The 14,848-nt window shown below is 35.0% G+C and overlaps 1 protein-coding gene across 3 annotated transcripts in view; it reads left to right on the plus strand.

Moving 5' to 3' along the window:
- The window catches only part of hs1bp3 (HCLS1 binding protein 3), a 32,723-nt gene extending 25,132 nt beyond the window's left edge, over positions 1 to 7,591 (plus strand). For 2 of the 3 annotated variants that reach the window (XM_069199117.1, XM_069199118.1), the window contains exons 6-7: positions 44 to 182; positions 5,163 to 7,542. In XM_069199117.1, the coding sequence (XP_069055218.1) occupies positions 44 to 182; positions 5,163 to 5,403 (380 nt within the window). In that variant the 3' untranslated portion in view covers positions 5,404 to 7,542. Of the gene's footprint in view, positions 1 to 43; positions 183 to 5,162 lie in introns of all 3 variants that reach the window. The other variant, XM_015357445.2, reaches the window with a different exon arrangement.
- The last annotated feature ends 7,257 nt before the right edge of the window (positions 7,592 to 14,848 follow it).

Genomic DNA, 14,848 nt, shown 5'->3' on the forward strand with positions numbered 1-14,848 from the left:
CTCCTCTGCTGTGCATCACTTTGTGTGCCCTTTCCTTCTAAAGGTGGTTTAAAGTTGTTTGAGGACCCAGACCTTGGGGGCGCAGTGAAGGCAGGTGATTCCCTGCTGCTCCCCACTGCTCACACAGCCGTCGGGGCTGAGACTGACTCCATACTGGACGAAGAAACAGAGGAATTGTTCAGGTACTGTGTGTACGCACGTTCATACCGAACATGTTTTCACACACGCTTTTGTTCTATTTTTACATCATGAGTTTTAACATTTGAAAACAATATATTCATACATTATGAAAAAATAATAATAAATCCTTATTAAAACTCATGTTGTTTTGTGACACCCCACTGGGCATGTTGTAATGAGATTTTTAAATCTCAGTCAGTCAGGTCCACAACAGACAGACAGGCACAGTCATAAGGCTCAAATAGTTTTATTTATTTACATTATAGGGAATATTTGAAAAAAAACACCATGAACCACTTAAATGTTCATTTAAATTACATACTTAAATAATTATATATGTATGTTTATATATAGTATAATACATTTAACATATATATTATATAATACATTATATATGTACATACATTATTCGATTTTATTATTAGAGAAAAAAATCTTTATTATATCAGTGGGACTATTTATTAAAAGTACAACTTGCACTGGGAACCTACTGTGTGAAAGGCAAGAATTATACCACCGATCCGCTAATGCGTCACTCTGATTTGCTTTTCATTTTCCATTACAAGAATAATGACAGCAAGTGCTCATGAGAAATATGGTTAAAACGAGCACATCAAAACTTTTCCAAAATAACTGCAGTAAGTGATCGAGTTAAAGAATTCAATGCAGAAAATGTTAATGCATAAGTACCTGTTGAGTACCTTTTATTTTCAGATACCACTACTATCTATACAGGGTAAATATATTATATTTAGATACATCTATTATTTATATGCATAAATATTGTTAATATTGTTAATGACATTCATTAGTCAAATTGAGTCAAATTATACTTCAGGTATTTTAGTTTCAGCTGTTTCATAGTTATATGATTCCATATTAGTATTCCATATTAAGTGGATTTAAAAGAAGTAATAATGCAAATTAACTGAAGGTCATCTTTTCACTAACATCTAACACACCACAAGTACCATCTATGATTCTTCTCTGGCCAGTGAAAAGTTACGTTCAGCATGCCGAATCATAGTGCCGTATGTCACAGACGAGACTTTTGACACGCATTCTGAATTTCTGAATCTGTATCACTAGGACTCACATAAAGCTCTGATAACCTCCAGTGGTGAAAATATGCAAAAAAATCAGAAAATTTAAAGGAGAGTGAATCCTTTTTCAAGGATCTGTAAAAGCCTTTAGAAATGTAAATATAATTTGTGGTTTTTAGGTGCACAGTGTTTGTGGAGATTTGTAACTTACAATACAGGAGAAATATTGAGCAAAAGTGTTTTATTTCCATGTATGAGTTATGATTCACCTCAGAAATATTGCCTTGTAAAAAATACAAATCATGACCATTTGGAAACAAATGTCATTTATTTTTCGTCCTGGGATTACGCAAAACTAGGCCAGCTAAAAAACATCATGTAAAAAGTTAATTCAAAGGAGCACTCAAACCGGATTAAGCCAGACTCTAATGTGTCTTAAGTGAGCTATGTCCAGTTTGTAATAAAGTGCATTCCAACCGTGTTTAAAATGTCAAACATGATCTTGAAGCGTGTTTCTTATTAAAATTCCTCTGAAGGATTCTTACCCTTGGCCACTTTATCCTTTCAAAACACGTGTTTCTTAATATGGCCTTTGTTAAACCTCTTTGTTGTTTTTAAATGTGTTCTATAATAGTTATTAAAGATAATAAACATCTAAAAACGCTCTGAAAGACTTTATGGACAGCTAGCATGGAACGTAGATTTGTCAAAGTGGTACAGTATAATGCAAGTGTGAGATATACTCCAGTTTTTCAGTTGTCTCTTTCAAACATTGGATTTGGGAGTTGGTTAGAACAGGAACTCAGAATTGAAAAAACCCTAACCCCACACTGCCGTAGTGTAAGGACTGTCGTTGTCTTGACTTCATTTACTAAGAATTCATTTTGTAAGACAAAAAGTGAAGCAAAATGTTTTTCATATGGATTATCTGGCAATGGCAGAACAGTGATTTATTAGATGTCAGTAGATAGAATGTAAACACTTTTAGAAAAAAAAAGCCTGCATTGCTCAGCCTGTTATCCATTTGTCCTCAAAATAAAACATACTGTTCCTGCTTTAGCAAAATATTCCCTCAGTAATGTAAAAAGGCTGCAAGGCAAATCCCTTAATGACAGGTATTGTAAGGAGAATGTGAACTTTTTTTTCATTTACATTTTTATTAAATTCCAGTTATGAAAGAGATATTATTTAAACCTTAATCCCAAAAGGTTATTGCATCTGGCCCTCATTAAAGCTCAACAGTCCAGGAGAAATTGAGATTTTATAAATGACTGCTATTACCTCTGTCCTTATGATACTGTGTATTTAAATTGTCAAATAATTGATATAGTTTACCCTCAGTTTAATGGACATATAGGAGATGTGGTGTGTCCGTTATTGTGATCTATTAAATTAAGAATTACATTTTTTCAGACCAAAAACACTATTACATGAGAAAATATACATAATTATACTATATATTCTTACTATAACTTTTTTTAACAATTGTATTCCACACAGTTAATGAAAGTTGTTCTTGTTCTTTTTATCATAAATATATACAGTAAGCTCTTTATTTGATGTGTGGTAAATATACTGTATAAAATTTGCTAAACCATATGAAACACAACACCCATTTTAAGTCTCAACCTGCAACTACAGGTTACCACTGATGTTTCTGTTTTTTTTAAACCTGTGTAATATTTATTTTTACTTTGTTTTATTATTCGTGCATTTCATTGTTACAATATTGCGGGGAGTCCAGTATTTCTGATTTTATAGACATAATTCTGCTTTAGCATATTTTGTTCATTAATCAGAAGTCCATTAAAGTATAGTCTGTTAAACTGAGGGCTTACTGGAAATTGTTTTAGATTTTGATAAAGCCTAATAGATTTGAACTAAAACTAGAATATTCATAGAGGAGGTAAAATATGTATTTGGATCAATTATTGCTTTTCAGAAGACTGATGAGATTTCATTTCTTCAAAACATGAAAGCATGTGTTTCTGCTCAGCTTCTGGACTTGCTCTTTGTTTAATATTTTCTATATGTGGTGCATATGGGAAGATGCTGGTGTTTGGAGTAGACAGTGAACAGCAAAAGAGTTGCTTCCAGTTACTCTAGGAACTAACAGAAGAAATAATTTTTTGTTGTTTTTTGCGATCATTCAAGAGCAACATGCAAAGATCAAATGAAAGTAATTGAAATACCGATTGCTGTTTCACATACTAGTAATAAAAAACAAATACAAACTACTGTACCTGTAGTCCAGTCAAAATGCTTTATGAGTTATTGAAAAACCTTTAAATCTTCACTTGCTCTATAGATCTGTCACTAAAGCAGTCAATCAGTCTGTTAGTTAATTAATCTATCAGTTTACCATTCAAGTATATCCCATTTTTCTTCAGAGATGAATTATGGAAAGTAAAACATGTTTCTCATTGAGCTTGTGATTGTCATGCCAATTGTAATTGATTGTACAAAACACAACATAAGGCCCTGTTTGTACAATTCTTTATATAATTCATTTGAAAGATACACCAACAAGTGTTTCCACAGCATCAAAAGCTATTGACGAATCTATATTCCCCAGAGGAGTTGAAGAGTGGCGATACCATTTTATGCGTGATGCATTTCTCATTGTTCTGACAGATTTTTAATTTAAAGAAAATGGAGAATAATAAATCCTTAAAATACACAATACTGTTCTATTTATCTTTTATTTTTAGAGAATACATATTTTTTCAAACCTTATATAGTAGAAGAGATTTTCTCTCATTCTCCTATACATTTTTTCACATACTGTAATTCTGAACATTACATAAGATACAGTTTCTCTAAAGGAAGGCGCTTTTCAAATTGTTCATGTGGATTTATTTTTCCAATTTTCTGAGACCTTTTAAAATGTGTAGCTTACAGTTCTTCCATTGATTCATTTCCTAACCACTTTATCCAATACTGGGCCACAGTGGAGCCAGAGCCTATCAAAGTAAACCACGTGCCCAAGGCAGGTTACACCTTGGATGGGAGACCAGTCCATCATAGGTTAGACAGACTCAAACACAGACACGCACAAAGTCACCTCAGGGACAGATTTTCCCAGAAGCTAGTTAAGCCTTATTTTCAAAGAATTCTTAGACATGCAATACTATTCAAGCATATCCTTGTTTCTGATTTGTCTAGGAGATTTAATTAGTAAATTATCTTAGATGCTTTAACTTAATAAATTAAACCTTCCTGTCATTCACTGTCTTTCAAAACTGAAGCCAAAGCAGTGTGTGTTGATTTCTTTAACACATAGAAACCTTGCAGTCCTGAAAGATTTAACCAGACCTTTCACAGTGTTGGCTCAAGTATTTGGCATAAACATTAAAATGAAAAAGCATGTGTAGTTACATCTATAGTATCAGCATATCAAAGAACAACAGTTGTGATTTGTGTGTCTGAACAATACAGTGCTCCAAACTGGTTTTCACTTTTGGAACATAGAGCAACAGAACTATTTCACTTTTGCCCATCCTCAATGGAAAATTGTGAGTATTTTTAACCAGATTAATAACTGTCAGACCAGGCAGGATGATATGTTTGTTATTCTTTAAAGGGCACTTCTCCAAGTCCAAAGAGGAACATATAACCTGCACTGTTTGGATGTGGAGATCCACATCATTTATCTTGCCTTTGTTTTTAATGCTTTTTACCATTGGCTGTGAAAAATGCAGGATAAAACACAAAACTGCAATAAGTTTACAAAGCGTCTAGGATGGGAGCCTGCACAGGAATCTAGAGGAATCTTTTCACTTTAACAAATGAAGAGGTTTCAATTGTGGGTGTACTTTCTTCACCCCTGTGATTTCTTTTGAGAATGTAAAAGCTCTAGCACAAATTAAACTTGTCTTGCCTTCCTGGGACTGTTGGGTGAACCTTGCTCCCAAACTCTCCTTCTGTCTGTGTTTTCAGGGTAGAGGATGACTTTGATAAACTCCTTAAGGTCAGCAGAAGTGCAAAACCAAAGCCTAAACTGCCTCCTAAACCCAAGCCAGCTGTTGCAAAAAAACCCTCGTCTTTATCAAATAGTGGTGCCAGTTTGCCTGCAGCTCCCATACCAGAGAGTAAAATGGAGAGCATGGATCAAATGGACATTCTGAAATACATCCAGCAAAATGAATCTGTCGCCACTGACAACGTGGATTTGTTTTAATAAGGATTTACATTCTGATCATTCAAATGGAGAAGAATATTTACAGACTGCATTAAGGAACGAGAGTTATGAGAAGGTGTTTCCAGACCTCCAAAACATAACAACGGAAAGTGAAGCAAAAAATTCAGCAAAGTATACAGCCATGGGGAATGTAATCAGCAATTGCAATACTGGGTTTAACGTACAGTATCTTTTTTTGTAAAATATGTATTTTTCACCTGTAAAATGACAGGTTGCATTTCTTCCTATTAAGAATAAATAAAACAAGTCCAACAGTCCTGCTGTTTCAGATGTTACCAATACATGTTCTGATATCAAAAGTATGTGGGCTAGACAGTTTTGAGACTTCAGAGTTTAAGAGGTTTTGTACTGCACAGGTTTCTTGAGCTGTCTTCTAAAACGTTCCTGAGGAAAGAAAGAGTACGGAACAACATTTAACACTAATAAGGGAAGAGTTGGCAAAAAATGTTTTTTTGTGTTTGTGAAGTAATTAACATCTTAGAGGCCAATGGCTTATTGAAGTCACATTGGATGGAATTCAGGGCTGCTTGACAGGAAGATTTAATTTGGTGGTACTCTAATGGTGGTTTTACTTTATAAATGGATACCAGAAGCTATGAAACCTCCATAATATATCTATTTGAGAACAAATTGACTTTCATTAATAAACATGGCATTAGTCAAGAGCAAAAGTGAGTTCCTACCAGGTTTTTATTAATCTATTTTTGTTCTGTTCTGAATTTCAAATTGTAAAGCTTTAATTGAATTTTGGTCCTTGATGTAAATTGTTCATCTGGATTTTTCACTTTGTATCAAATTCTGTATACTCAAGCTATACATTTCTCATCGATTTGTCTCTAGAGGCAAAGGGAGGCTCAGTAGTGGGCAATTCCTTGTCTCTCAAAGCACACTTGTGCTCTTGATATTTATAAAATACTGTTACTCATACCAGAACTCCGTACTCTCAATTTCTCAGAAGCAAGGGGAGAGCGATGTTCACTTTCTTCCAAGAAACACATGGATCTGGAGCTTAAATCTTTGCTTTATGCTTGGCAGAGAAAAAAAAAGCTAAAGGTCATATATTATAGGGTATATAAATCTGTCACAATATAACTACATTATTTTCAAATAACCATTGAAAATGCATTGTTGTTAATGGTAATTGAATTACCATACAAGCAGGAATATGTAACTATGGAAAAAATCTAAGGCTAAGATAAAGATTTCTTTTTGAAAAAGCATTTTTTCCTTTACTTAAAGGTATCTATTGTCTTTGTAATGTTCATATTCAGTAGCTTAATTTTGCTGTTATAAAATGTCTTAAATTCTCCATTCATTGTCTGTATCTGTGTGCATATTCTGCCCATACCCTGTATTGTTTGCAATGCACAGCACAGTTCTGTGTGGTGCCCAGTATATACAGTATGTCGGTAATGAAGGATTGTATAATTATTTTGTAAATTGGCTTGCAAAAAGGCATGTTCTGGCATGCACTATACTCTAGTTGAATTCTGTGCCAAATAGGGCATTAATCCAGTTAAAAGTTCTACTGCAGAATTAAAAATAAAATGTATTAAAGAGACCATATGGCATGTTACAGTAATTACAGAGAATATTAAATTAAAGGAGCATAATTTAAAAGACCACAGTGGCGTCGGAGCCAGTTGCCCCACAACCTTCTGTATTTCTGGGAAGCTTGCATTAGTTCTAAAATGGTAAATATTTTGGTGAAAATGTAACACTAAATGATGAAAAGAAACTCTAACTGTATATACATTTATTTTCTTGATTTGTTGTATCAACTGCAAATATCCTGTACAATCAGAATCTCCTCCTGCTGTCACTGGACTAAAATCAATTAGGTGATGTAAAAGGTTGATGACTGAGCTTATTTCCTTGGTGTACCCTACTTGCATTGTTGTTTAAGTTTTTTATTTTGTTTTTCCTAAACAGATGTGTACAAAAGTGAATCAGAGTAGACTTGCGGGAAATCCTTGTGAAATTTCTTCTTATGAAGCACCCCACCCCCCACTGTCTGTCCATTGGTCACTGTTTAAATGTGTTCTGTAATCCACTCAGCCCTACAGATGAAATGTACTGAAATGTATTGAAATGTATTAAAATGTAATTTTAATGTTGCACCCTGGGATTTTGAAAGGCATAAGAGAACTTATTTTTATACATACTGTATCTTTGAAATTGTTTAATATTAGATTATACTGCATATGATAAAAAAGGGAGTGGCGCAGTGGTTAGCGTTGCTGCCTCACAATGATGCCCACCATGAGAAGTTTGTATGTTCTCCCCGTGTTCATGTGAATTTCCTCCTACACTCCAAAGACTATGGTGTGATTCTTTGTGTTTGTGTCGCTGTGAGCCCTGCGATGGACTGGGATCCTATCCAGGTTGTATCCCCCCTTTTGAGACCAGTGTTTCCTGGAATTTGCTCCTGGCCACAGTGACCCTGAATTGGACAAGCAGTTATTAAAAGTGATGTGATAAAAAATTAAATATATAGAATAGTACTGTATAGACTGCCAGTTGGGATGCACGGCCTACTGTACTTTTATCTTTAAAATTCTTTTGTGCTTAATTGATTCATACAGTTACAGTATCTCCTTTGTGGCGTCTTCCATGTGAAATAATCTTTGTCAATAGCGCAGCACTGAAATGGACTTAAAAATCCAAGACCTTAAAATACATTCTTTCGGCATGGGATATCCTTCACATTACATTGACAGCCATTTACTCCTCTTGAGCCAAATATGGCCCTCAGGAAATTAACCACACAAGGAATTCCTACACGCAAAAACACGTTCTGCTCGTCCTTCCCTTTCACCCAAGCTGTTCCAGACACAGCAATCATCTCATACCGCTGACCACCTAATCTACAGAGCCTTCTTGCCCACTGTTCCTCTAATCACCAACATCCACCAGCCACCCCAGGCAACGTTTTCTGCAACAGAAGCAGCTGCAGCACTGTCAAATGTATGTATCCAGTGGCACACATATACTATACATGGTCCTTTTAGCTATTTCAAGACCTCCCAAAGGGCATCATGTTTTTCCAGCAGTCTCATTTATTGCATCAGTTGCAGAAAGTTCCCTGACATTTACATTAGTGAATACAGAAAGACTGTGGCCAACTCTTTGAGGGAACATAGAGACACAAGGATCGGAGATCCCTCCAAGGGGATAATTCATCATTTTAGCCGTCTCAGTCATGTCTCTGCTATTCTTTCTGTCTGCATCCTTCCACGGGGATTCAAAGACTCCTGTTCCAGAAAGGTAATTTGGGCTTCTGTTATCCTTAATCTGAATTCCCACTGCCTCCTAGTTCTCGATGATTGACTCATTTCTTTCTAAAACTTCATTTGTTATTCATTTCCAGATTCCTGCCTTCCACTCTTCCTCTGGAATACATCTCCCAGATTTCCATCTCTTTAGACCCCCTTTCTCACTTCTCCCTACCATTCTCATATTCTCATTTGTTCTCCTTACCCATCCCTTTTCCTCTTATTCCTGCTCTGCCTCATTCCTCCACACACCTAAGCAGGTTCTACAGCTGGCTTCGTTTCTTTTTTTATTTTAACTTTCCCCTCATGGAGCGGCTCCCAAAGATTCAAGGTACAGTAACGTGAGCCTTCTTGTTGAAGACAAAAAAAAAGATTATTTCAAGAATCATTTGGGATGTGATGTACTGACTACAAAACCCTTGTTTGTAAATCTCTTAAATAATGTTAAATAATTAATAATATCTGTTTCAAAATAGGATTTCTCATATTTTATTTCATTCAGTACAATAGATTGGAATGGGTGCTTCTTCTTGACCAGACACTGGGAAGGGAAACATCCTGGAAGTGGATGTTGCTGGCTGCTCTAGATTGGAGGTGAAGGCAACAAGGCCTGTATTTCACATGGCACATTTCATTCACACATAAAGCAACATATTAAAAATAAGTTTGGGTTCCATGCACAATTTGCAGTTTGATTATTTTGCTTTTATGCACAGGCTAAAGCATCTGTCTTTATCTTTCTTGTCCTCTGCTTATCTAGTATATTATATTTCTCAATTTAAGAGAAATAATAAGTTCAAACAAATATTTGATTTCAGTCTTACAAAACATTGACATTCTCAAAACAACAGGTCAGTGATCAGCTGAAGTCTGGTATTGATCTTAGCGTACAAATTAGAATGTTCTTTCTTTTGTTAGTGAAAGACACCATAACCACTTTTTTAATAAATCCCCAGGGATTTTACAATAATCTGTTTTATGGCCCAAATATAACTAGCACATATTGTAGATATACACCCTCCTGGCTGAACACATTTCTAGCTTTATAAATCATTCTATAAGCCATTACGGTTTTGGCATTTACAGCTTTGAGTGTTTTTTAAGTGATGTAACTGTGATGAAACTGTTAGTTATTGGATGTTCTCAAGATGTGCAAAGTAAGGCTAGTAGACTAGTAGATATACAAATCTCCTGCAGGGCCTTGAGTCTTCTGATTTATTGTCTCATACTGAGTAGTCAATTAAACAATTAACCTTATTATTTTCTGAATTGGACATACAGTATATACGATTTTTCTTAAGGTCTTTCACAGTGATAACATCAGACATTCAGCTCCTTGAAGATACAGGTACCTATAAATCACCTCAGAGCCTGGTTAGAAATTTTACAAGTCTTGCAGTTAACTGAATAGACTAACAATGTAACTGAGAATGTGGGTGGGGGTGTTAAAAAAACCAAGAAGTCACTTGGCCATTCAGGACCTGAGTTTGAGAGCATTGCTCTTGGCACAGAGTGGATCAGAGAGAAAATAAACTAAAAGCAAAAAAGAGAACTGAGACAGCGGTACAGAGTGAGCAATAAACCTGCCTAGGGACATCCACTTTTACTAGACCTCCTTCGACGCACTTCTGCTAATCTTGCCTTCTTATAAATGTTGGGATACATACAGCCTGCCTAGCCTCGAGCCTCAGTGTCCCAAATCTCTAAGTCTGAGCACATGACTACTGTAGTACATGTTGAAATATGTACTTGAGTTTAAAAAGGAAGTGATTTCTTTTAAAGTGCAAAATGTAAACCAATTGCTTAATGGCGGAATTCACAAGAATACAATAAATGTTCTCATTAAAATTCATCTGTTGTTAACTCCATAAATTGCACAACACTTACATTTACTCCTCCACATCCAGTGACTAAGCATATACTGTACAACTCATTCTAAAACTATACCTGTTGAGACTGGTTTGTAACCCTTGTTTTTGCAGTAGCTGAAACATTCACCAGTATTTTCTTTTCTTTGGGTTTACTGTGAAATTCTGATTTCTGTTGTGCGAACCAGCAACCTTCCAGCCACAGGTGCAGATCTTTAGCCACAGAGCCACTGCACTGCCCCTTTTTTAAAATATGGCTACATGGTTTACAGTAATTATTATGAGGTTTATAGTTTCTACGATGAGATGGTCTAAATGATCATTTCTGTGAAACTCAAATCTATGTCCAGACTGAAGTAGAGGTCTAAACTCTCTAATTGCATCTCTGGTATAAAAATCAGTGGATGACACTGTGGTAGACTGTTCAATCCCTGATTCCCTGAGACTCTATATTCATATTTTATATATATATATTATATGAGGTTGTCAAAGTCTGTGTCAATCTGAATACATATAAATGTAAATTAGAATTTGCAGCTACCCCATGCACAAAAACAGGACAAGCGGAGGTTAATTCCAAGCTAAAAATATTTTTTTTGCATGTGGAGCTAGTGGAGCATGCCAGTATATTCATAGACAAATTAAATGTTATTTTGGTGTTTGAGAAAATTATTTGGCTCAAAATGTGAAATGTACAATCCCAAATAAGCAAATAATGAAAGAGCTGCTTCAGTCTCTGTATAAAATTGTTTAAAAAATGAAATCACAAATACTGGTCAGAAACAGAAAAGAGAAATGCTGTGTTGATCTTTGTGTAACATGAAATAATCAACTAATTTGTTTGGTAGTTTGCAGTTAATTGATCCAAGGATATCATCATTTCTCGAAAGAAGTCAGCTTAAAAAACATGGCAGGCCAACTTGTTCCACACTCTCACCACCCTTTTTGTAAACAAGTACATCCTGTTCTGAGTTTTAAATGCACTTCCATGTACAGTGGTTTCCACTTGTGTCCTTTGGTTCACATTACAATGTTTCAAATTGTGAAAAAATAATAAAAAAGGAACTAAGTTGCGTTCATCTCTAAAGATTGTTTGAGTAGCTGAATTCCAAAAATTCAGAAGAATAAACATGGACAACTGTTTATTCTTATGTTTTTTTTTAAAAAAAAAGGTCAAATAGACTCTATCTGCAGTATTGTTACATACTGCATGTGAAGACATTACAGTACATTTCAAAAATGAAATCTCTTATTGGAGAAATGAAATGTGGATTCTTTCCAGATTAAACATTTAATCTGAACATTTCACATTTAAAATTTACATTTTCTTGTGCAAAGATTTTCACATTTTTTGTCTTTTAGGATTTGTGAATTAATAATTATACTTATATTTCTGTGCATTGTGTTACTTGTACAATTCCGAGAAGGAGACAAAATGTGTATTAACAGCTTAAACCTACTTATGGGGCAAATGTTCTCCAAATAGTAGTGAATAAAATAGATTCAGGATGAGTTTACACCCGCCCTCAGCATGTACTGACATGCCACTTAATATATGAGTGTATTGTTTTGAAAAATTACATTTTTTAATGTTTCAAAATTATTTCCTGTTTGGTGACATTACTGGGTGTTGATAACAAGAAGTTTAAATGGCACCTGGTGAACAGACACATTTACTGGGACATTCCAAATCCTTTGTCTCCATTGTCTATAAATATATTTGCCTTTATTGTTCAATGTCGGGTTTATTTCCTACCATAAATCAGCAGGTTTTCCCCTCAAATATCCTAAATGCAGAGGTACTTTCAATACAAAGCATGAAATTTCCCGTTCTTTGAATTAAACCAGTTAACAAGAAAAATCAAGACTAGAATGGGCTCTGTTTTACTCATGTACAGTACGTTTTTGAAATAATGGAAAATTTCAGCACTGCTGTAGCCCTGAATAGTAATAAGCACAGTCTGAGGTCAACAATTAATCGGTCTTGAATTCTAAGGGTGGCCACCTATACTTATTATTGCCTTTTATTCAAATTGTCGAATAATAATAATAAGGAATAACATTACAGCCAACAAATACTCTTCCCTTTAGCAATATTCAGTGAGAATGATTGGACTTCAGGGATTTGATCAGTTTACTGTACATACATAACACAATCTCTTTTATGTATATAATAGTATCCATCTAATTTTTTAAACCATATATATCTCTGTTCAATGGGAGCCCGTTTAGCTCGTTTTTTTTTTACTCCCTGGCGGAAACGGGCTTCCATACCATACCGTTCTATAAAAGAGTCCGTTTTTTGTGTAAATAACAAATAATGAGACACTGCATTTTAATTATTCATGTCCTATTTATGAGCTAACTAATGATTGTACATGAACCTCAGCCATCTAGAAATCTTACACAGCTAATGACCTGAAACCTTTTCTGAACAACCTACTGTATGGATGAAACCTGTAGAGAGAGATCTGTACACCAGCGTATATAGCCTTTTCTTAAGCATATTTGTGCAGGATTCAGTGACATGCTTGTAGTCATTTGCTTTCTTTATTGCTTTGCTTACTTTCTGGCTTGCTTACTAAGAATTTGCACTGCGTAATTATTATTGAAAATGATCATCTGTTGCAGGTGTTGCTGTTGATGTCTGATTGTACTCAGTAGATGAGTACAATCCCCTTGAGGTCAGGGATGAGTGTCTTCCATGAATCCAAAAGTACCGCTAAAGCTATAACAAGATCAACACACTGTGCTGGACATGTACTGCGTAATCCAGCTTGCTACTTGTACTGTTCCCAAAAGAGTCTAATAAAAGCTCATACAGTTTATATGCAGTATGTGTTTAGAATAGTAGGAGACATGCTCTCCTAGTCCCTATATTATTTTTTTATTTTGTTATTTTGTTATACAATGATGAATGAATGTATTACGGTGATCTACTGTACAAAAATATTCTGTGTTTGGTGGAACACATTGATTCCCAGAACATTGCTCATCTTCTTTGAAATCAGCTGCCACAGTGGAAAATGGCCCTTTGGTTGCAGTTGGAATGTACAGGAATGGACATTTATGTGTGTTTCTCAAGCATTTAAATTTAGTCACTGTTCCAGCCGACTCAAATCCAACTGCATCCGCAGCAGGCAGGGCATTCCCACAGATCAATAAGACGGATGACAGCATTATCCCTTCTACAGGAAACATCACATTACAGATCTACAAACACTACACTGGCTAGGTCTTGTTTTTACTAGTCTTACTGCATTTATGGGAATTCAAACCCCTTTCAAGAAAAGTTATACAGTAGATCAGGCCCATCCTGTCTGTTTGGTAATTAGTTGTTAATTGTTTCAAGGAGCTCATCGAGACATTTCATGAAAGAAACTAGGGTATCAGCATTCAAACACATGACCAATTATGAAATGTCAATTTAATAAATTCTGGTGAATTTAAAGTATCAAAATACACACTGCTTTAATCCTATTTGGGAAGCCATTATAAAGGTAAACAAAATGCTAGGATATATACATAGGTAGAAGTGTAGATTTTAAAACAAGGGATGTTATGATACAGCTGTCTAATGCAGTAGTGAGTCCTCATTTAGAAGGTTGTGACAATTTTGGTCACCATGCCACAGTATATGCAAGATATTGCTGCTTTGGAGTCAATAAACGCCCTACACTGAAAGGCTGAAGAAACTGAATTTTTTAAATAATTTTAGTTATGGACAGAGAAGACTATGATGGGACCGGGTATAAGTATTCTAAATCCTTAAAGGTACTGACAAAGTCAACCCAGCAGTTTTCATCAGAATGAACAGTGAAACACAAACCAGAAGGAACAAGTGAAAACTACTATACATGGATGCATATTTAAATTCGTGAACATGGGGAATTTCTGTACTGAAAGGGCTATAGGAGTATGAAACAAGCAACCCAGCCACGTTGTTGAAGATGATGCCTTTTGTGACTTAAGTTACTTTTTACCAGCTGTATTTTTTTCATGTCAATCTATTTATATCAAACTATTTTTACATTCATGAATTCCTCTTCTTAATTTATGAACATTTGAGGAGTCAGTAAGAGCTGCTGCTCATTCTCTGTAGTGGAAAAACTGGAATGAATACAGAAAATAAAACAGTTCATAATAAGTTAATGTTAGAATTCAGAGTCAAACCACAGCCAATTCTTTTTATTTTTAGGTGCTACATATCTTAGCTTCCTTAAATAGACTTGTTGAAATATTTCTCAGGCTAAAAATAAACAGACACAAGGGAAATGTTAA

The sequence above is a fragment of the Lepisosteus oculatus genome, chromosome 2 (assembly GCF_040954835.1).
Source record: "Lepisosteus oculatus isolate fLepOcu1 chromosome 2, fLepOcu1.hap2, whole genome shotgun sequence".
NCBI lineage: Eukaryota > Metazoa > Chordata > Actinopteri > Semionotiformes > Lepisosteidae > Lepisosteus > Lepisosteus oculatus.